Raw genomic sequence first — 24204 nt, forward strand, 5'->3', positions numbered from 1 at the left:
GTTCCATAGTTGACAGTCCCCTCCCCATTACTGCTGGAGGAGAGGTGCTGCTGCGTTTATTCTCAGCAGCGGCGCCACTGCGCATGCGCGCCAGCCGCCGCTGCCGCGACCACCACTGTAGTGTGCATGTCTGAGTGACGCATTGCAGGTACCGAGCGACCAATCAGCGAGCGCTTCTAGACACCATCACCCTTCCCTACCGGTGCACATCCGCCTGGCCGATTAAAAAAAATAGTCCCCTCCCTCCTTCCCTCGCCGTAGTCAGGGAAGAGTATTCACTATTAAGCGCCGTAAGAGCCCCGGTTACTGCGGTCGGGCGGTTTATTTATTTTTTCTACCCACCGGTATTCGCCTGCCCGGCTTGTAAGTGGGGGCGGAGGGGGAAGAGAGGCGACTCGCGCCCGAGATAACGGCGCCATCGCCGCCGCCAATGATGATGGGAGTGGGGGGCGGAGCCAGTGCGGCGGCGGAGGGATCCTTCACCCAGGGCGGAGGGAGGTGGTTTATGAAGAGCTGTTGGCGGCGGTTGGAAATTAGTCCGAGTCGAGCTTGCGAAGGGGAGAGGTTGTGCTGCCTGCTGAGCCTTGTAGGAGCTGCGCGCTTAATTAAGTCCATTGGAAATGGTGAGTAGCGCCCGGTGGCGGCTGTCCTGCGGGCGTGGTGGGACCTTTTTGTCTGTGATTATGTTGGTGCCTATGGACGACATAAGCCGCTGCCATCGCCTTGCGAGCGGAGGGGGTTGCACCCAGCCAGACCGCAGGGCTTTCCCTAGCTCGCACGGTCCTGGAGGTGGCTTATGCGCTCCTTAACCCTGGACTTTGATACCTTCTGCTGGAGCAGCAATGAACCTCAGATGTGCATGCAGCTGCTGCAGAACCCCTTTGGCAGGCGCGCCGTAAACCTCAGCTAGGTATGCAGCTGCTGCAGAACCCCTTTGCAAGCTTAACTGTCAGGCTCAGCCCCTGGCTTATAGGATGTTCTGCAGCTGCTGTGTTTTACTGTCTATGCCGAATGCATGCTGTGTACACTGCTCCTCCTTCTGTTGGCGCTATCTGTCTCCTCCTCTGGTCCCTGCAGGATCTGGTTCTAGCATGGTGCTCATGTTGTTGCAATATTGCCTCTTTAACAGGGGGGGGGGACCCATCAGTGATCTTACATCCACTGCAGGTTGCTCCATTCATTCCTGCTTTCTGCAGCACTTATTGGGGTGTTGCACCCTATTAATCCAGTTTCCAAGGTGAGGTTCTGTGCCAGGCTTAAAAAAAATGATGCCACAGGGCTGCAGCATGCAGATCTCCTCCCACGCCCAGCCGGTGACTGACACTCTTTGTATGGAAAAGTGGCTGTTATGTAATGTTAAATAACCCCCCTATGTGGGAAACTGGGACTTAGGGGGATAGGCGGTGCAGCAGGAACAACCTCGCCAATAGTGCGCCCACCACCTACCTCTACACCGGTTTGTGTGCATCTAATGGCTTACTGTCACATATTGGGGTTTTTTCTTTTCCCCCATTGAGTTTGGTGGCTGGTCTGGATGCGTTCTATGGCCTGCGTGTGCCGGAGTGTCTTTATAGGGTGCTGTTCTAATAAGGAGCTCTAGCATGCCACCCTGGCCAAAGTTCAGCAAGGAGGTGGTTTTGCTAGCCCCCCTGGAAAAGGGAGTTGGTGAGAAGATTTGTCACAGGGGCAGCACTTCACCTCCCCGTATCAGGGTGGGTCCAGCTGCATTGTGCTGCAGTTTCCGGAAGGAAGGACCTTAGTCCTGCCCATTATGACTTGGGTGGTGGGTTGTGGAGATCCCATGGGATAGTACTCCAGCAAACGGTTATATTATAATTTTTTTTTTTTTTTTTTAAACTCTAGAACCCCCTGCCCCCCCCCCCCCACACCTACCTACTAACTTTATCAAATAGGTATCAGTCATCTTGTCCTGGTATGACTTGACTTGTGGATTTATTCCCCTTCATCTTGCAGATGGTGGCTGTATTTAGTTGCCGGTTATCTAGTTACACTAGGCGTGGCAGGCAGCAGCCCCAGCAGAAATGATATTTTTGCACTTCCGTTCTCTGATTTCAGGATCTTTTTTGGGGGGAGGGGGGGGGGGGGTTCTTCTGTACTCTTTGGGGTTTTTATTTTAATCCTAGATCTACAATGAGGTCAGGCCACAAACTACTTTAAAGGAAACTACGGGAGATTACATCATAGGCATGTGTTCTGTTAAAGCACTTTCCTACACCAATGCTGCATGCATGCACGGCCCTAATGTGTCTTCAGAGACCTTTTTGGTGATGGTGACTTGTTAACTCATCTACTCAGGTCTGCATGGGTCAGTGGAAATTACAGGGGTGCTCGCCTGGCTTTCTAATCAGTGCCCATTGTGTAACCATATGTAACGTTGGTTTATTTGAGCTAGGGCTATATTTGGGGCGAGGCGTGCTTGTTTATACAGTAGTAGTGACACCGACGTGCAGAATTCCCTGGATCACGGCTAATTGTGTGTGTGTTCTATAGTGGCCAAATGTGCATTCCTGCCTTCTGGCACATGCCGTGGTGCTATTAGCTTAATCAATGATCTTTGAACTGTTGTGCTAATTTGGGCTTGGAAGCTGTGTCCATTGATTAAACTTCTCTCTTTGCTTTATCCTTGGAAGTGTGCGACGGCTCAGTCAGACTTCAGTGCACTGATTCTGTTGGCTGGAAGCCTTCATGTTATGCTTTATTTCAAGCTATGTTGTAATTTTTTTTTTTTTTACCACAAACTACTTGTGGTTAAATAAACCTTTATAGCACTGCAGTTATGAATGATACATTGTACATGATTCATGAGTGTCGGAGCCTCCATGCCTCTTGAGCATGGCCAAAAGGCTGCTCCATAAAAGTGGTAGACGAGGAAGTTCCAGTACATGGACTAGAATCTACGTAGCACCACCATTCTGGAAACCGGTGACAAAATGACATCCACAATAGTGTGTTATTGTCGGTGTTCTCCTGGCGAGGGCTGATGGGCCCAGCACTACTCTTGTTTGCTGCCATCACTATCAGGGATCAAAGATGGCGCTGTTGTGAGGCCCTCCTGTACGTACTTCCTGTTCTTGTTGCTTGGGTCTTTGCAACACTTGGGAACTTTGTTACATGGGACTGCAGATGGAGGCCTGTTTCGGCGCCTTTGTGGGAGGTTCAGGCCGAAACGGCCTACTGGAAGTGGCCAGTATTCTCACACAATTGGTTTGTGCCCTTTTAGGCTTGAAATGGGCATCCTACCATGAGGGCAATCTAAGTGGAAGAACTTCTAAGGGCCACCAATTATTATATTTATTTTTATAAACAATCAATGCCCAAAGCTAAGCTTGTGCTCCTTTGGAAAATGGGACATCCAGTTTTTCGGTTGTCTTCAGTAGATCCAAGGCTCATAATGTAAAAATACCGCCATACCACTAGATGGCGCCCACCATAGCAATTAAATTGTTGCTCTAGCAGACCAAAGTTCCTTGGGAGGAAACCTGCCTCTTGGCATGAAGAAAGGTGACCTGGGGGAACACACAAATGGCACTTTGTGGCTAAATACAGTATTGTTACACAATGCAGGAATTACAGTATTGTTACACAATGCAGGAATTATCGGGCACCCACTAGTCATTCCAGCTGTTAAATGGATAAAGGAATTGCTACCCTAAACCGTTAACCTATGAACCAGGTGTATTTACTGCAGTCAGTGATTAATACTTTGTCATTGGCTGCCATACATGTTTTGATTACCATGGCAACAGATAGTGAGGATTTAGAATGCTCTGCTGTTGTTGGTCTGGTTTACACTACCTGCACCATCACGTGACCTACTGAGCCTATGTTGGGGAGAATGTGATCTGCTGCAATGTGGTGCCAAGTTGCTATGTGCACAACCCATTACCTCCCCACTCCCTTGTGTATGAGGAGCACAGAGCAGCACATGCCGACTGATGTAGCTGTACCTGTCTGCCCACTAGAGAGATTTTGAAAGTGAGAAACTCTTCTTCACTCCATGGCAACCATTACTATGGATTTCTAACATCCTTTTTTTATTTTTTTTCTTTCATGGGGACTGTCCACCCTGTGTATATAGCCAGGCACCTCCCCTTTCACAACACCACACCCCCATATCTCCTAGTATGGGCAGCGTAGTAAAGTGTGTTACTGGGTAACCTCACATGCTATAGCCCAGCAGCGGGCCTTCTGGAGCTGCAGTCTGTGGTAGGGAGGCACTACTTAAAACACGCATGGAATTGGTCAAAGATGGGAAGACGCATACAGCTTCCACCTAACCACCGTACCTATCTGTTGGGTGTCTTTGTATCTTCAGTCGCCCTCTAGTGGCCAGTTATACATAGTGTGAAGTGGTAGTAGGCCTTCAGCTGTATAATTTTCCCCTATACGTTCTTCTTTTAGGGTCCATGTAAGGGACTTGTGTACAACAAATATGAATTGGATGTCTTTCTGGCTCCCATATAGCAATTGCTGTATCATGTGAGCCACTGGTGGCAACAAGGACCTCTTGCATCATGAAGGGGGGTGTAAAGGAGTTGACCTTTAATCAGCTACTTGCCAAGCTGTAGTTTGAATTACAGTATTGGGGATCTTGCCTCTGCTTGATCTCTGTAATACAGAAGTGTAAATTGGGGGACCCCATGGGCCTCTGGATGCCTATTGGTGAGACATGGCCTAATATCTAGTAGGGCAGCAGGGTTTCCATGGATACGGCAAGTGGGAGCGCTTGTCTCCTTAGTGCTGTGTATTGGGACCAGGCGTCTGATGCAGCGACTGTTACATAAGTGGAGGCATGTAGGGTTAGCAATAACTTCTATCTAAACCAGTACAAACAGCAAAAGATAACTATGTCCGGGACTAAAATCGCCCTCACCCAGTGATGGGCAACCTGGTAAACCTTGAGGGCAGCAATGGGTGCCCTTTAAACGATCAGAACATACATTTACCTGTTTGTAAAGCACATCAGCAACATTGTAACTAGTGTTCAGACTAGTGTGTGTGTGTGTGTATGGGAAATCTCCTGATCTCACCTCCCTGTGCATGCCCCTTTATGCAGTGTACCCACGGTGCGATTAGGGGTCACTTTTTTTTTCTACTTGATTTAGACTATATATTCCGGATCAAATAGAAAGTTAGTCTGAGTTACATATGTACTGCTGAATTCAGTGTCTGTTCGATCCCGATGCAGAGTCCCCGGCAGATCAGGTCTGATAGGCTGCAGGCACGATTATATAATACACATCTGGATTATATTGTCAAGATGGAATGTGTGTTTTGATTGCTGTGCAACTTAATCCAGTGGGAAGATTCCACTACTAGAAAGCAGAGGAGACTCTGGGCAGCACATGGAGGCTCTGGCCTGGAGCCGCCTGTTCACTGCCCTTACTAAGATTACAAAGCACATGTCACACAAGCATCTACACCATTGGCTGCTCATACCCAGCTGGTGTGATCCCGCGTGGCCTACCTACGGAAGGTGAGGGGTAGGGAACATTAACTTGATAAAGGTGAATGACTGTCAGGTCACTGAAATGCTCTTGCAAGGGACCCTGGCAGGCTGGCACTAGCTGCTGGCACTGATGGTCTAGGCTAATAACCCTTTGATGTGCACCCAATAACTACCTTGGGTGTTCAAACAAGCCCGCTGGTCCACAATATACCGATCACTGAATTTGGGAAGCCATGTGGTCATAGCACCTGTGGTGGTAAACTTGTGGGGCTATAATTAACAGTGGCTCAGGAATACTGCGCTTGTCTCGTCCCTTTACCCACTGTCTTCTGTATAATCTCCATTGTTGGTGACTGGCTGCATAAGTATCTTTCTCTCAAGTGTTCTGCATGAAATAATGAAAATGCCAATTGGGTACAGCCATATAAGCCAATGACCTTAAAGCCCATACACAGGATTACACACAGGCTGGGCTGAAAGTGGCTCACTCTTCCTGTTGAGCACCAAATCCCTCAATGTGTCTGGGGGGGCCAAGAGCGCTGATGTGGGCCCACATAATCTCTGGTCATATGGCTGGTATTACAGGCGGAGGGAGCCACTTTCCATAGTCTCCTGCTAGGGCCACTTCCTGAGATTTAGGCTGCACTTCCTCCTGGGCCCAGTCATGGGACTTCTGCTCAGTAATTACTGGAAGGGAAGTGTTGGCAGCTAGGTTCAGTCCAGTGTAAGTGCTACAGATGTGTCCGCTTACATCTAGCCGGGCGTGCTGCATGTTATGTGTATAGTGATACAAGTAAGACTTATGGCAAAGACCTTTCACCGAACGGTCTGGTCGGGCATGCAGGACACCTTGCCAGGGAAACGCTGCCTTGTGCTGCTCCGCTATGGATGGGTCAGGCACTGCCCGCTTGTATGCTGAATAATCAGGTCTGCATGCAATGGTTCCTGTGTCTGCCCCACACTAAAAGCCGTCACTGAGCATGGATTTCTGGCCGCACCCCTCTGAGGCGAGTGCAGGAGTTTGTCCAAAGTATGGTGGTCGGTGCCTTAGCTGCAGTTCATCGGGTAGTTTGTTCAGACGACCGCTTCATGTAGGCTAAGGCCAGATGCACGAGGGATAGCCAACCAATTGGCTCCTAACTGTCATGTTACAGGCTGGGCTTGAAAAATGACAGGAGCTAGTTCTTTATCACTCTCCACTTTATCACGTCTCGAAGCTGGATACATCTGGCCCTGAATCTGGTACCTTTAGGCACATGAACTCCGTGCAGGTCGGGCACTTAGCAGCTGCATAGCTCTTGTTACCTGTGATTGCAGCATTGTAACTGTAAAACAGGAGCGCGCACTCGGCACACTCCCATCACTGGCAATATGGTCGCCAGCGCTTTCAGCACTTAGCTGCTGTGTGTACACGGCTTCAGGCCTACTAACTAAACCTACTTGTAGTGTAGTTACTTATTTGTGTCTGACAGACTTCTGCTCACCCTAGGACCTCATTAGTCACATGGGGTAATGTCTGGCACTTAATGGTGGTGATCACTGACTGACATGCACCCTCCCAGGTTACACATGGTAATGCAGCTATTGAATAGCTTCAGCCACACACAGCCCCGGATCTACATCCTTAAAATGCTAATTGAATTGGCCCATAATGTAGGCATTGTAACCATATTGGCACTGGCGTTCTAGTGTCTATAGTCAGACAGTTGTTCTTCTATAACCCTGCAGAGCTGCATATGGTCCCAATACTACAAGTAACTGGGCTAAGCTTGTCCGAGACCTGTTCCATAAACTCTGCTCACGTAGCATCACTAGCGAGGCCTCCTGCAGGACAGGGAGAGCAGCGGTCTGTGCCAATGGGCCTTCTTCTCTGCCCACTAGTGCAGCACCTACAGAGGATTCCCTTCTGGTTACTGCAGCGTTGTAACTCAGGTGCTTCATAGTAGGCGTTTTAATAGCTGCTGCCAAATGTTGGCTGTGGCTTAATGATCCTCCTAATTATGATGGTATGTAATAGGCACCTTTTGATCTATTGGGAATGCTGCCATATTAGTTCATGCTGTTGTGTTCTGTGGGGTGTGTCTGTGTACATCCGAAGCTTAACTATTTCTGCCAAGGACTAGACTAAATGTCTATCGGTGCTTGCTGTGTCACTGGTTGTCCTAAACCTTCCCATAGTATAAGCTGAGCCTGTCGGGGTAAATGGAGGTGGGTTTGTCATGTGCACACCCCTTGTGGGCTGTCACCAGTTCCTAGTGCATTCATTGGTTGGATCCAGTGCTTGCTGTGTATAAGGCTCCTCCCCTCTGTACAGCTAAGCTATTGCGGGACCTCCCTCACACATAAGTGGTTACTGCTGCCATACTTGGCCGCTGCGTAATGGCTCACACACTATTTGGCTCTAGAAGCGGTTCCATATAGGGGAAACATCAACTTTTGTATATGGAGTTGAGAAAAAAAAAAACCTAGGCAACGACTACTCTTTGTATAGTGTTTTGTTCTCGTTACCACTATGTTGGAAAGCGAGTAGTATGTAGTCTGCTGGGCCCTGGTGTACACTTACAGCAAATGTGTAGATCACACGCATACAACTCATTAATGCAATGTTCCAGTGATGTAATGCATTGATCTGATTCGTATAATGGAGTTTTGCTCATGGACACTATCTGTAAGATGCGTAACGAGACTTTGTTTTGTGTTCCAGGCTGACCAACTGACAGAAGAGCAGATCGCAGGTACAGTACCAGTCACATCCGTGCTGTGCGTTTCTGTAACGTGACACTTCCTGAATGAATCTGTCAGCCAGAGTCCTATATATAGAGGGTTACCTGACTACTAGCGCACACTGCAATCCATGTGTCTGCAGCAGTTCTCTGCTGAACTAAACTCATACGTGGCTCTAGGCAGGAGAGTGTCACCATGACTAAACCCTGCAATATGGCTTCCATGAAAGTGGTTCAACTGGGTTCATGGTTGCCCACCCATGTCTAACGCCTCCTTACCGACACACAGCCAATCAGCTGCTAACTACCATGTTACGGCCTGTATTTGAAAAGTCAGTAAGGAGGTGATTGGCTGGAGTTTTATCTCTCCTTATCACCCTTGCATTTATCTCTTGTTAAGGCTTAATACATCTGCCCCAGTGTGTGGTCTGCTTAAGACAGATACTTGTTCTCTTTATCGTACTGGACTCTGTTGCTGGGGCCAGCATATTCTGGTCTTACACCCACCATGCCCATACATGTACATACAGCATTCTGAGCTGTCAGACTCCAGAAGGCAGTTTGGCATTTCGTGCCCACAGTGAAGTTCAGTTCTTTGTGTCATTTTTTTTTTTTTTTTCAATCATTCCATTGTGTTGGCTTTGTCTTATATTAAGTATATAATTCTCTTTTATAGAGTTCAAAGAAGCTTTTTCATTATTTGACAAGGACGGCGATGGCACCATCACAACAAAGGAGTTGGGCACAGTGATGAGGTCGCTTGGCCAGAACCCCACGGAAGCAGAGCTGCAGGACATGATCAATGAAGTAGATGCAGATGGTAAGTCGGCATTATATTGCTCAGTGTACAGTCTTCAGCGACCAGTGATTTGGGCTGAAAATTGCAAGGAATTTTGTCTTTTAAAAACTATAGTGTGTGTATTTTCACTAGAAATAACTGGTGCATTGTGCTCTAGCGAAGGTGTTGGATTTTTTTTTTTTTTTTTTAAGCCAAATATTAGAGCATGCTCCTGCGACCATTAAAGGCTGGTTGCAAGAGTGCGCTCCTGGCTATTTTATCGCCCACAAACACGACCCTTTAGCAAGCAACACCGGGTAAAATTGCCCAGTGTGTGAAGGGCTGGATTAACCACCATGCTTGTTGGACTACACTCTAACACTTCTGTTCCCAACAGGCAACGGAACAATCGATTTCCCAGAATTTTTGACTATGATGGCTAGAAAAATGAAGGACACAGATAGTGAAGAAGAAATCCGAGAAGCATTCCGTGTGTTTGACAAGGTATTTACCGTTTGCGGCCTCTGGTTCTCCTGTATAGTGTTAAGCCAGTGTCGTCCTTGACACATTCGGCCCTGGTGGAGCTTTAAATCTAGACCGCTTAATGTATAGTCCAGTTACCTTACTGCCGGGTCTGTTGTAAGAAATGCAGTAACATGGCGGTCTTGTGAACTCTACATAGCCAGGGCACTGGTCTTGATCCAAATCCATGACCCCATTGAGTTTGATATAACCACTGTGCAACCATGCTGCACCATGGCATCACAAGGGTTCCACAACGCCTGACTATACGTGGGTGAGCAATAAAAAGAATAACTTATTACAGCACATGGTAAAGGCAGTGGCCAGGACACGGGTGCAATTATCAGGGTGGCAGAGATAGTTGGAGGAAAGGGTCCTGCCCACGAGAGCTTACATTTTATGTATAGTTGTGTTCCTGGGCAGGTGGGTTATTCTGCCAATGGCTAGACATTACTGCTTGCCTACCAATGTAGGGCGAGAGCAGAAGTAAGCCTTGTTGGGCTTCTGGCCACCAAACTGCTATTCAGGTGGTACAAAAACTTGGCATTGTGAGGAATTTGGCTGCGACATAAGTAACTGGGAACTGCAACACTTGCTCGAATCGACAAAACAATAGACTGTCTCCTTTGTGGCCAAACTAGTTATTCCTCTAAAATGGAAACTGCCGAGTGACAAAGCTGCACCAGATATTGTTAAATGTATTCATGGGAATAATAGGATTGACCTTATATGCGAAAAGGCTTCCTATGCAGATGTTCCTGTTATGTCCTGTCACAATGTAGAGATTCCCAGAATGCAGCATTCCCTCCAGTCCTCCAGCATATGTGGTAATTACATTCCCTGCACATTGCTGAATACAGTAGTCTCATCCCTTCTCTGAATTCAGTCCCTCTACCCATTCTCATATTACCCTGTCCTTTGGCTGAAGGGCTCCTCCATCATCCTCCTGTGGCTTCTAGGGAACTCTCCTTGTTCGAAGCCGATATTTCCATATTCTGTCTGATCTCCCTGTATTGTCCCGTCCATGCAGAATGGTCATTTGCATGTGGCACAATGACAGCGTAGGCAGGTGTTCCCACCAAACAGGGACATAAGAAATCCAGGACTCTGATATATATGTATGTTTACAAAGACAAGCGACTGGGCGAGTGCATGTAACACTGGTTTCCTTGTGGAGGGAGTCCGTATAGATCTACAAAAGACTCAAGTACATCTGCTGTTGTGGCTTGGCTTCTTCTGCATGGTACAGTAAACCTGTATAAACTATGGTTGGGCAGAAAAGAAAGACCGGTTCTGTATGACTCGCCAACAGTCAGAATCCTGGCTCAGCCTGTGACAGATATCTACCTTTTGGAAGGATAAAATGGTTGGCGAACCCAGTTAGCCAATAAGAGGCTTCAATAATGCCCCCCCCCCCCCCCCCCCAATCGGGTTAGTCAGGATTCTGAGTACTGACTGTCAGTTCTACCATACATAGGATGACTTGGTGCACAACAGGCTATGCCAGGGATGATCTGCTTTGTGTATGTACAAATCTGACTTGTGCGAATCTGAACTTCTCTCTGGTTTCTCGGCAGGATGGAAACGGCTACATCAGTGCCGCTGAACTCCGTCACGTTATGACAAATCTTGGTGAGAAGTTAACGGACGAAGAAGTTGACGAAATGATCAGGGAAGCAGATATTGATGGAGATGGTCAAGTAAATTATGAAGGTAAAGTCTAAAACATGTATCTAAAGGGGAGTACTATTGGGGGGATGGCAGCTGATCACCCATCACTGTGGGAGGGACTAGACACCCTCTGGTTAGTGTGCCGTAGACTTTGCAACTTCGAACCATGGCTGTGTGCTTCCAAACGTGGCTGTCATACATCCCGCGCTCAGTCAGTTACAGCCAGTGCTGAGGTATATGCAGCTTATTCAGATCCTGAGTGCAGGGTAATCTGATTACATCATACAATGTTCTGCAAGCACTTGGTGATACAGATATAAGGCACCGTAACGCCCAATTTCTGGCTAGGCGTGTTATGCCTACATAGACTGTCAATGCAATGCACAGGAACACGTGGGCCTTTAAATTAGTTATCACAGATATACGATATATCCTTTAGCAAGAAATAGTGCTGTAGATCCAGTCCTTGTGATCTACCAACGGTTCATGATTCCAGGCCACCTGCGGATCTTTAAAATGTATCAGTTAGGAATGAATGCAGCAGGTTTGAAAATGACTGTTGGTAATGGTTACACCTGTGCACCAGCTACGTGAACTGTCAGGTCTTGGGGACCAGTCTGGGCCACAGCTGCTGTAGATCATTGCGTAGTAACTGTTTGTTCGTGGAGTTTCCCTAAAACCACCTTTTTCTTTCTCTTGCAGAGTTTGTACAAATGATGACGGCAAAGTGAAGACTGTACAGAATGTGTTTAAATTTCTTGTACAAAGATGTTTATTTGCCTTGCTTTGTTTGTAACTTATCTGTAAAAGGTTCCCCCCTTACTGTCAGAAATGCATGTATAGTAATTTAGAATTCCATTCATGTTTCCCATATTACTGTCACTGTCTTTTCTTTTTTTCTTTTCATATTTTTTTTTTTTAAAGTTGAATAAGTAACCAATGCTGCATGTGGCTCTCTGGATTTTTAATGAAGCCCTTTGTGCACATGAAGAGCCCCGATGCATTTGGAAGGGAACATCTAAAGCTCTGCAAATGGGTCTTTGTTTCTTAATCTCTTCCTCCCCCTCCTCAAGCTGGATTTCTTCAAGTAATGTCTGCTTGTCGGAACGTGGAGTGAACGACTCTAAACTACAGATAGTTTAACAATATTGAACTTGTGTTGCACTAATGCAAAGCTGGTCTACCCAGATCCATGTCTCGTTCTCTCTCTCTCCGCTCTCCCTGACCTCCTCCTCCACTGCTCTGCTCCAGACCCGGGACACCTCCATCCTGCTTTCTTACCATTTTTCTCTTTGATTATCACAAATGGGGTCTGCATAGCATTACCCAGCAGTGAATTGTAAGATCCTTCACCAGTTTAAAAGTTTACTTTTGGTTTAGCCACTTTTCAGAAGAACCTGCTTACGGCACAATTTGCCTCAAATCCATTCCAAGTTGTATATTTGTTTTCCAATAAAAAAAACAAGTCTGTCTTCATGGTCACTTATTGTGTTTGCCCTGCGGTCACTAAAGAAGAGGACCACAGTTGTCCTCCTGTGGAACATGTTCTAGGGTCATTGGGAAGATTGTATATTCCGCAGTGCTTTAAACTGAATATTTGAACAGTCCCTGCCCCAGTGGAGCTTATAATCTATATTCCCTACCACATGTACATGCACACAGATGTTCTAAGGTTAATTTTTGTTAAGTGCGGTGATGGAATAATGCTAACCATTACAGTGAGAACCGTTCTGTATAGCACAGGACTAACGTCATGTCCCACCTAGCAGCTCTGTCCCAGTTATGATGCTGTGAAGGGCAACAGCAAGCATGTAGCTTGTATGCAGTCTCCGGTACTGTATTACAAAGATGCAGATGTCTGTATTTAGCAAGAGCCTTGGTGGTCCGTCCTAGTTGGTGCTTTGTTCTAGGCCTCTCCCACTTGTTGCGCATGTAATGGGGCATACACAGGGTAATCTGAGCCCAGATCACTTACAAATGAAGCACAGATTGCCTAATGTGTATGTCACCCCTGCAGCAGCGATGCACGGTATTATGCGTCACAGGATTAGACTTATACTGCATGCGCCAGTGTTTTACAGAGAACCGACGTACAGATGGTGGTAGATGCTCAATTAGTTCAGTAATACCACTCGGGTGCATGAGGGAGGGGTTAATACTGAGTAAGTAAAACAAGACATTGGTTCCCCAGCACACTGAGTGGTGGAGTGGAGAGATATTGGTTACATATACCTGTGCAGGTGATATGTAACCAATATCTCTGAATTCTATTATGTAGTGTTCAAGATTGGTTCCCCCAGCACACTGAATAGTATTAGTAACCAATGTCTTGTGTTACCTTCTCCAGAGAACCGAGCAGCACAATTGCTGAGTGATCTGCTTAACTGCATCGCTAAGCACAGATTTCCTGTGTGTGGGAGTCTTCAAGGCTTACAGCACTTGATGCATACCCTCTACAGCCGGGGTGGCCAAACCTGTCCTCAAGATCTACCAACGGTGCATGTTTTCCAGGCAACCTGTGGATCTATAGTAGGAATGAATGCAGCATGTTTGAAAATGTGACAGTTAGTATTGACTGCAGCTGTGCACCAGCTAGGTGATCTGGAAAACGTGGACCGTTGGTAGATCTCGAGGACCGGTTTGGCCACCCCTGCTCTACAGCAACTGGACAAGTTATGCTTGGTTGTAGGTGCTGGCCAGTAAACTGGCAGCTTTCAGCTATGAAGTCGGAATGATCACATCAGTCTACAGCTGGCCATACATATACAGATTTATTGTCAGACTTGGCTGGTTGGAACAAAAATCTGGCAGTGTCTGACCATTTCCCAGCATGGTCAACTGTCTCTTGCCCTAATACATTACCAGGTTTATGTTCCAACCAGCCAGATGGCACAGGTTATCGGCATGTCTTCAGGGCACACCTCAGTATTTCCAACAGGCATTCTTTAAAAGCAGAGTTCAAATAGGAATACAAAGACCATTGCTGTTTAAACCAGGCCTTGATCTACCAACAATTCCCTGGTTTCCAGACCATCCATCTGGTGCACAGGTGTAGTCATTACTGGCACATTTTGAAGTGTGATAAACATGTGGTCTGGAAAATGAAGTGTTTGATCTTTTACAGAGCAACAGTAAGTTGCAACCTCTTGTACCTCTTATACAGAAAGAGGACGGTACCTGGCATAGAGTCTGGACTACAACAGTGGTCTCTATTTTTTGCACGATGCTGAGAAGTGGCACAAATTTGAAGAGATAAATCATCCTTATTGTGGCCAATGGGCACAGCCTCAGCAGTTCTTTTTTGCACTGTACACTCTGCATACGCCTTGTGCTCTTTAAATACTGACAGTATGCTTTGTGTGTGTGTTGCCCTGTCACTGATGGGTGGCCAATCCCGAGATCCTGAAATTTGGCCCCAAAAATGCCAGGCTTTCAATACCGGGATAAGACTATGCATGTGCAGTCTAAAGCTGGGCACTGCCCAGCCTGCGGTTCTGCATGGCGGTCCGAGGTCACACTGCGCAGACCGTGCAGCCGCTTTGACCACCGGTGCCTGGTCATGGCTGCCCACCCGCACCATTAAAGTAAATATGCGGGAGAATTTTTCTTATTACAAAAGCCAATTCCAGGATCTGGCATTTATTCAATCCTGAATTCTGGGATTTGCATCTCTGGTCAAGTCAAGATGCTTCCTCTTGATGCCTCCGCTTCTGAGATAATCAGGGAAGTTGGTGCGCGCTCTTCAGTTCACAGTACCATTGTCAGGACCTGCTTTGCCTATTCAGGGTCCTGTAACAGATACATGTATTAATGCATCTGTGGCACGTTTCGCTCATGCAGTGGGGAGAGGCTAGCAGCCAGTGAGGTGCTGTATGCCAACAACGGTTAGTCTGGTCAGTGCCACTGGTCCTTTCATTCAGTGCGTCACACCCCTGACTGCTATCTTGTAGGTAGCAGCACTGGTAACGGGGTGTCACTGTTTGCCACACATTCCTTAATACATAGGTGAGAAGTGGTATCTGCACAATGTGCATTGATGTAGACCATACATCTGTCTGACTTGTCTCATCCTCAGTACAGTTCTCATTTTTCAGGTCTGCAGAGCTGCAAGTGAAGTAATTGGCTTCATCTGTGGGTGATTACTTCACCTGTGCACCTGCCCAGTAACCTGTTTTGCAGACCGAGTTTGAGAACCACCACACTGGCACACGAAGCGCTGACCTAATATACTATTAAATAATGTAGAGATATATCTTGGTTCATCACAAGGTATAGTATGGAAATCCCCAGTAGGTACACAGTCATTTTGAATGCTGATTTTTAGGGGATCTCTATGGTCCCCAACAGTATGGCCTGGGAATACTTGTGTGGGTTCCCGAGGACCGAGTTTGAGAATCTCTGGCTAGGTAATTCCTAGTGATCCTGTGCTGTCTCTAACTACCAATTGCAGCACTGCAAATGCAATAACCGCTTCCACCTGCTCCAATAGGGCTTTCCTATCTGTGCCAACCATGGTCTGCTGCTTGAGCCTTTTTGACTTCCCTGATGAGTCCTCTGGTTCTACCTCTGCGGATTACAAACTTGACTTCTTCCTTCCGTCTGGGCTGCCTGCTATGTGTACCACACCAGTAAATGTAGCATTGAGACACTGATGCTCTAATTCAACAGCAAAAAATTGTGTCCGTTGGTTATTGTTAGATGTGTTAAGCAATTTTCGTCCAACACTCAGATGATTCAATAGGGAGAATTTAATTTTAGTTTTCTTTGGGAAAAACAAAAGTACTGTCACCAGTTGAGAATTACTTATCACTTATGTCACATTGTAGACTGCCATGTAGACTGCCAATACACATTACGTATGTGCCCGGTCATCGCGCCACTATCTCCTGACCGCAAAGGACAGCAGTGAGCCCTGCTCTGGAACACTTGTAGCAATGTGTCCTGCTCATTTTGCACTTTTGTGGGGTTCCATTCACATAGAGATTCAGGCCCTATGTACTAAGCTTTGAAAACTGATAAAATGAAGAGTGAACACTGACCAGCCAATCAGCTCCTATCTGTCATTTTCAAACCCACCCTGTGCAGTGACTTTGTATATTGTGTCAGCTCAGCACGTATAAGCACACCTCCTAACATTGGGGGTTGTTCTGACCTTTTCAGATAGCCACACCCACCCAGAGTGCAGCTCCGCCCTGTGCAAGTCGTTCGATAATCACCCACCTTGCAAAATCGGAGGGCTGCGATCAGGTCTGAATAACCCCCATTGGTGGCTAGGGGAGCAGGACACCCCGCTCACGTGAAATGGGGTGTGTCCTGCGCAAGACATCTGTATACCCTGCTCGCATAGTAGAGCAGTGGTCTGTGACCATCAAAACTGCCTCCCCACCTAACACTGTGGTCTGTGGATGGTACAGCCCCAGGAAAACTGGGAAGTCCTGCTCAAAGTGGGACAGTTAGGAGGTGGAGTATGTATAATTGGGGGGTAAGCATCAATTCTTATAGGTACACAAAGTCAATTTTGTAGTATTGAAGTCAAGTGTACCAATCATACCAAACAGCCAAACCCTGATGTACTGTTCAAGCTCTTCTGAAGAAGCACAAAGACGGGGGCAACGTTGGGGACCTTACACGCGGTGGTCGGCAAAGGAAACTTAATGCTTCAGATGAAAGACACATCCCTTTGAAATAGGAAGATGCCCTGGCAGAAACCAGAGGGACCCAGGTACAACCATCTAGTGTTTGGAGAAGACTGCCCAGAAGTGGTCTTCATAGAAGTACAGCACCCGAAAAGCCATATCTTCAACATGGAAACCAAGACCAAGCAACTCAACAATGCTCAAAAACATAGAAAGTGTGGTTCAGACAAATGACAGCAGGCGCCGTGGACTGAGGAGTCAAAATGAGAAATACTTGGCTGTAACAGAAGGCAGTTTGTTCCCTGAAGGGCTGGAGAGGGGTATAATATTGAGTGTCTACAGGCAACAGTGACGCACGTTGGAGGTTCCTTGCAAGTTTGGGGCAAATGGAGTTGCGGATTTGGTCAGGATTAATGTGTCCTCAAAGTTGAGAAATACCATCAGGGAGGCATCTGATTGGCTCCAAGTTTATTCTGCAGCACAACAATGACCCCAAACATACAGCCAATGTCATTTAGATGTGACAATTTGGCTCCCGCAGAGCCCGGATCTCAGCATTATCCAGTCTGTCTGGGATTACGTGAAGAGGCCGAAGGATATGAGCAAGCCTACAGCCACAGAAGATCCGTGGTTAGTTCTCCAAGATGTTCTGAACCACCTCCCTGCACAGTTTCTTCAAGACCTGCTTGCCAATAAGGCAAGGCTGGGCAACACCGGCCCTCCAGATGTTGATGAACTACACATCCCAGCATGATTTGCATCAGTTTCAGCATGGCCACATAGCAAAACTAATGCAAAGCATCCTGGGATGTGTAGTTCATCAACATCTGGAGAGCCGGTGTTGCCCAGCCCTGCAATGAGGTGTTCTGGAACAGAACTATCGCACCAAGATACCCCGACAGATAGTAATCTTAGTTTCACTTTTTGTAGAACCAACAACATTTACTTATAAAAAAGGTTTTAAAGTAGTCATACAGCTTTCTGCAGAAAATCACTTAAAATTCAGAAAATGTCAATGCGTTTTGTTAATATTTTGACTTCACAAGGGTTTCATTTTACTACCTCGATGACCATGACCAACTTATTCGGCAGCGGCAGAGGGTGTACGCCTCATGTATTAACATACTGCTTTTATTATTCTCACTCCCGTTTTCCAAAAGCCACAGCTGGATCACAAATCCACACAAATTAATTTCACGGAAGGCCTCAATAACATGGCCTTTTTCAATGCATCCTCCCTAAAAATGCAGTCACCCCTATGTGTCTGGTGGTGTGTCCTGGACTTTCTCCAATGATATAAAGGGGCTACCTCTAGAGAAGCCGGCAATCTGTATATTGTGTATTATATTTTACTGTTTACATATTGTCAGCTATACCTCCTATATAGGCACTCGAGTGTGTCAGTACGCCGTACGGTTGAGTATAAGACAAAAAGTCATGATACTCCGCTAAAGAGCTTCGGGGCAATGAGGTTGGAATGCGGCACATTGTACAATAGGTGTTTCTTTGGTCGCTAACAATGCCTCTCTGCGGGCTGTAACGTGCGTTAGAAACGCGATGTAGTCGTGCTGGACAATCCAGTTGGGTCTCATGACAACATGCTCTATATGAGGCAAGGTAAAAGGTTTTCTTGTCTTAGTTACTGGGGGAACCAAAATGGCCGCAGTGGGATATAGCAGAAGAAATCTGCAGATCATGCTAAATAAGGTGAGCGAAACTGAGGTACGACTCAGGGGGGGTTCGCAGTCATCATTGGTGGCCAGGTTTGTGATGTGCTAATGAGATGCTAGGGGGTTTATTTACTAAGATCAGAGTTCTGTTTCAGTTGGGATGTTGCTCTGAGCAACCAATCAGAACCGAGTTCTTATTTCTTTAGCACCTTCCAAAAGATAACCGATAGAATCGGGTTGGTTGCCCGTAGCAACATCCCAAGTGAAATATAATTCCCCTCTTAAATCTAAAGTATATTCAGCTGGATTCTGTACATTACTGGGCAATGTCTATTAGTAGTCATTGTATGTAACATGTAGAATTCTTTGGGCATTTTCCCTATTATATGTATATGGGTGCAACTCATTCTAAGTGTAGGTATCAACTCATTAGTCATTATATTAATGATTATATCATTGTCCTTTTTTAATGCCGCTGAGCTGTAAAAGTCATAAAAACTGTGTTCCGTGCCTCATAAATCAGGGTCAATTTGGGCAGACCCCAGATAATCTAAAGCTGCATATTTATGATGTAATAAAGGAGATAACATTATTGTAAATGATTTCCTTTGAACTCCCCGGAGCTACAGAATGAACGATATATCGCAAACACATCGAACGATTACAATCTATAAAGATGTACTGTTTTCTTTACACCTTACCATCTAGTTTTATGAAAAAAAAATGTATCGTTATCGTTGGTACACACAAAACGATATGCACCTAGTCATAAATGATGTACTGTAGGCAAAACTGGACTGTACTGATGATAAGGAGGTAGATAACGACCAACTGGAGGACGCATTTATATCGTTATCGTTCATACACTTATCGATATGCACAATTATATTGTTAAGGCGCCTACTGTCTGCCTTTATTGCATAGTGTGTACGGGGCTTAACAGTATTGCTTTAACCCTTTGAGTGATGTGCAAAATATCCGCTACAAAATGCCAGCTTGGCTCGCACTTGTTATATAAATTCAAATAAAAATGTTGTGTAATTAAAAAAGATTATGGGTGACATTTTAATAGGATATGATTTTTAGTCATTTTTAAATTCGCCCATTATCACACTTTTTAAAATTGCTTTTTTTGCAGCAAATTTGCATATTTAATGAGGTGCGTATTCCAGGTAAAAAAAGTGCGATATGGTGCGATAATGTGCGATTTTTAGTCATGAAAATGTGCGAATTTGAGGAAATGTGCTCATGTGGTTATGCTCAGGGGGGGACCTCACACCATTTAAAAAAAATAAAAAATAAACTTTTACACATTTTTTAAGACAAGACCATGCAAATTCACCTGTCAGAACCTGGTCTGCATGTGTGGTGAATTTTAGTAAATTTTTTCTGTTTTTCGCGTCTCATTAAATATGCGATTTGTATACTTTATAATGGGAAAACATCTGGATGCGAGTTCCGGCGCGACTAAAAATTGCACTTTCAGACTGAGCGATTTCGCGGCAAAATCAGCAGTTTTTGCCGTTTTTCGCAACTCATTAAATATGCGATTTCGGACGGTTTTGGCAAAAAAAATCGCAAAAATCTAATTTTCGCATCTCATTAAATGTCACCCTATATTTCCTATATAGGGTAAACATTACAGGTCATTATGATGAATAAAAATGTTTGCTTGGCAATTTTCACATCAATTTTTGACAAATTCACTTGGCGCTCAAAGGGTTAATGGGTCATCCAAAGATATCAGACTTGATTTTAATATGAAAAAAATATATAGCTTGGATTATCACATGTGTACATGTTACTGGATGCTTAACAGAAATCTTGGGGCTCTGTACACTGATATTTCCGGGGTCCTCCAATCCCATGCTTACATATAATGCCCCATGTACTCACTGCACTGGCCGTTCCATGACGTTCAGCACAGCAGGTAATTGATGTTTTGTCATTCGTCGCGATAAGTCGCATATACCAGGAAAAGAGAATTAGGACAATGACAAATTGGAAGTAGTAACGAGGAGAACAAATCAATACACACATTTCCGTAGACCAATAGCAAATATCAGTGATCCCAACCCGGGAGGATAAATAAGGTGTTCCACAGTAAAATCAAAGGGATTTGCTGGATACATACAGGGGCTGGTGTAGATTTGGGGCAAATGCAATCTGCCATTTTCTTACAATATTTTTGTATTGTATCTTTCCCAAAAACTGTTCCAGCAGCGCAGTGAGGGCATGCTAGGGCAAATTGTGTCTGGTTGGGATCATTTGGTCTACAGAATGATGGTCAACAGTCATTAGGTCAACACCATTAGGTCGACATGGATCAAGGTCGACATGGGAAAAGGTCGACATGGGAAAAGGTCGACATGGGAAAAGGTCGACATGGGAAAAGGTCGAAAGGTCTATAGTTCGACGGGTCATTAGTTCGACAATGTCTAGGTCGACAGTGAAAAGGTCGACATGGGGTTTTTCACTGTTTTTTTACCTGAATGTCAACACAGTCGACATGGATAACGTTTAAAGTGCACCGCATCCCCTCGCAACAATCGCTGCGCTCGCAATGCGTCGGGCATGGTGCCTCGCTTATGCTCGGCACACTATTTTATTCTCCCACCACGCCCTAGTGGATGGTAGGGCATGAAATACCGCCTGTCGGCACATGTCGGCTCAAAAAACTGTGAAAAACCCCATGTCGACCTTTTAACTGTTGCCCTAGACACTGGCGAACCAATGACCTGTCGAACTAATGACCTGTTGCCCTAGAACCATGTCGACCTTTTCCTTTGTTGACCTAGACCTATGTTGACATTTCCCATGTTGACCTAATGGCGTCGACCTAATGACTACCATCATGCTGTAGACCAAATGACCGCGCCCCATCCTCCTGTGAGTGCACATTTTCTCTCTGGAAATTGGAGTTACAGTTTTTCCTCTTAAAATACCAGGTTCAATTAAATACATGGCGTAAATGAATTATGAGAGCGAGGAGTCATCAGGTCTGTTTATATTACACGTCTGTGGGATGGGAGGACTGCGCCAAGTGAAGGGGTGAGGGGGGGGGCACTACAGGAGCAGAACGCTTACACACATTTTTTCCACCTGAATCTTTTTCTTCCAAGTCTAATAAATAGTCATTTTCAGATTAACAGTGTGCTCATAAAAGAATTACTGCACAGTAATAAAATAAATTGGCTTTCTTATCCTTTTCTTGTTATTTTACAGCGCCATTATCTCCATAACTTTCCCCAGGAATGAAACATCATTTGCTAATACAAACACAAAGGGCTCAATTCAGCCCTGTTTGCTAGGTATCGTACACTTGACTTTTTCCACACATTTTGTTACGTTACAGCCTTATTCCAAAATGGAATAAATTCTTCTTTTTTTTCCCCCTCAAAATTCTTCACACAATAATAGCCCATGAAGGCAACGTGAGAAAAAGATATTTGGAGATTTTTTTTTTCAAATTTATTAAAAATATAGAAAACGAAGAAATCGCATGTACTGAGTGCTGCAGCGGGTTTCGTCCTACACATTTGGTGGCAGTGATCTATAGTAAACGGCTGTTTGATTGCAGTCACAGATCTATTTTTACGAATAGAAGTTCCATTCCTTACCAAAAGTATTTCGTGCTTCCGTTTCTGTTCCCACCAGAACAGGATCACAGATATTTCCGCAGTCCTAGGCGCACGCTCACTCACAGCCCGTGTAGCAGTGCCCCTCCCATAATCTTATCAACGTCCAGTAAGGAATCTGGCACACCTATTGTGAGGAATTCGTGAAATGCACTATTAGAAACTCTTCAAGGTTACGCTAATGTGTACTTGCCCTTACAATAAACATATCACAGATACAGTGGATGTTCTAATATATTTCCTATGATATCACTTAATTCAGTTGTTCCCAAACACGGTCCTTTAGGGCACCCACAACAGCCCAGCTTTTAGGAATATCCCTGCTTGTGCACAGGAGGAATAATCAAACTGACTGAGGAACTCAATTTTAGGATACCTGTGTCTCAGCATGATATCCTTAAAACCAGTGGGATAGATAGAAATCCCCCCCCCCCCCCATACGGGACCCGCTCATTACATATGCACGGGGCGAGGACTGCATTTGGGAGCCACTGGCTTAATTCATTTCTGACACCTGTGAATCACTGTTATACTATTTTCAGACTTTCTGATGCCAGCTCAGCCTCTTGTGACCTTTTCTATTACTACCCCAACATTTCTACATTCTTAGCTTAGTCTCCGTGGCAATCACAACGGTGTGTGTGTGTGTGTGTGTGTGTGTGTGTGCAAGAGGCGGGTAAGGGGTTGCAAGGCAACCAGAATGAGGGCCATTGGGCACAAATCGATTGGACTTCTGAGCAACTCTATTCTGTCTCAGACAGAGCGCCACTTCTAAGATGCCAGCTGTGCATTTGCAGTGCGGCTTTGGCGCATAAGCAGTGGCAAAAAAAAGCTCCATTGCATCGACATTGGGGGAATCAGACTCCCACACAGGTGTTTGCCTGCAGAAAGCATTAAGAGAGGTTTCTACAATATCCTGCCTTTTAACAGAGCATCAAAAGTGTATATTATTAATTAGCAAAAGCAGCAGTAAATGACTAAGGTTTTATTAAATGTAAATAGAATTTGTAATATTAACACCATAATCGCCTATTCTCATGGAGGAAACTCCCAAATTTTGTGATGGTCTCCCGATAGAGTAGAGGTCCCACCCTCCCGGATATTGGCCACATCCACAGTGTAAAGTGGCAGAATGCCTACACAGTTCAAAACAAATTGCATCGTCCTGGCCCCTCCCCCGCTTAACAATATCAAGGGTGGCTATGATGAATCGGTACTTGTTTCCTAGCACAGCCACAACGATCATGATCGTGGGCATCGTGAGGAAAAATCGGGGGCATCGCGGCCATCGCATGCACTAAAAAATCGGGTGCGATGGTACCGACGCAATGCCCGCGATTTCCCCATAGGGAACAATGTTAAATGCCTCAATTTAGCCGCGATGCCCCCGATTTCCCAAAGGAATCAATGTTAAATGGCTCAATTTACCCAAATCATCATAGGGAACAATGGTAAATGGGCCAGAAAACCCCAAAAACACCCCTGAACAGTGAAATGTCCCCCCAAAAGTAGTTGACGCCACCCCACGATCAACGCGAACCCGAAGCGTGGCGAGCGCAGTGAGCCCGCGAGGGGCGGCGGTACGCGTCCTCCGACCTTTTCATACCCCCACTATCCACGTCGGCGTGGAGTTGAGAATAGAATAGTGTGGCGAGCGCAGCGAGCCACCGAGCCCGAAGCGTGGCGAGGGGACGCGGATACCTGTGAAGCCCGCGAAGGGACGCGTTTACCTGTGAAGGTATCCGCGTCCCCTCGCGGGGCTCGCTGCGCTCGCCACGCTTCGGGCTCGGTGGCTCGCTGCACTCGCCACACTATTCTATTCTCAACTCCACGCCGACGTGGATAGTGGGGGTATGAAAAGGTCGGAGGACGCGTACCGCCGCCCCTCGCGGGCTCGCTGTGCTCGCCACGCTTCGGGTTCGCGTTGATCGTGGGGTGGCGTCAACTACTTTTGTGGGGACATTTCACTGTTCAGGGGTGTTTTGGGGGGTTTCTGGCCCATTTACCATTGTTCCCTATGATGATTTTGTGAAATTGAGGCATTTAACATTGTTTCCTATGGGAAATCGGGGGCATCGCGGCTAAATTGAGGCATT

At 45.9% G+C, this 24204-nt stretch overlaps 2 protein-coding genes across 2 annotated transcripts in view; both read left to right on the forward strand.

Moving 5' to 3' along the window:
• Positions 1–475: 475 nt before the first annotated feature.
• On the forward strand, positions 476–12636 carry CALM2 (calmodulin 2). The gene is made up of 6 exons (XM_083175291.1): positions 476–623; positions 8175–8205; positions 8870–9013; positions 9369–9475; positions 11071–11206; positions 11867–12636. The coding sequence occupies exons 1-6, from the start codon at positions 621–623 to the stop codon at positions 11893–11895; spliced, it is 450 nt and encodes a 149-aa protein (XP_083031417.1). The 5' UTR covers positions 476–620; the 3' UTR covers positions 11896–12636.
• A 4221-nt stretch (positions 12637–16857) lies between these two features.
• STPG4 (sperm-tail PG-rich repeat containing 4) overlaps positions 16858–24204 on the forward strand; it is a 46031-nt gene continuing 38684 nt past the window's right edge. The window contains exons 1-2 of the mRNA XM_083174844.1: positions 16858–16938; positions 17342–17497. Coding sequence (XP_083030970.1) covers positions 16858–16938; positions 17342–17497 — 237 coding nt within the window. The remainder of the gene's footprint in view (positions 16939–17341; positions 17498–24204) is intronic.

Source organism: Crinia signifera, chromosome 3 (assembly GCF_055691185.1).
Source record: "Crinia signifera chromosome 3, ASM5569118v1, whole genome shotgun sequence".
In the NCBI taxonomy this organism is placed as follows: Eukaryota; Metazoa; Chordata; class Amphibia; order Anura; family Myobatrachidae; genus Crinia; species Crinia signifera.

What these genes read in the sequence shown, in the direction of transcription:
- CALM2 (XM_083175291.1), top strand. An exon ending in CATTCCGTGTGTTTGACAAG is followed by an intron (nt 9,476 to 11,070) that starts GTATTTACCGTT and finishes GTTTCTCGGCAG; the next exon opens with GATGGAAACGGCTACATCAG. An exon ending in TGGTCAAGTAAATTATGAAG is followed by an intron (nt 11,207 to 11,866) that starts GTAAAGTCTAAA and finishes TTTCTCTTGCAG; the next exon opens with AGTTTGTACAAATGATGACG.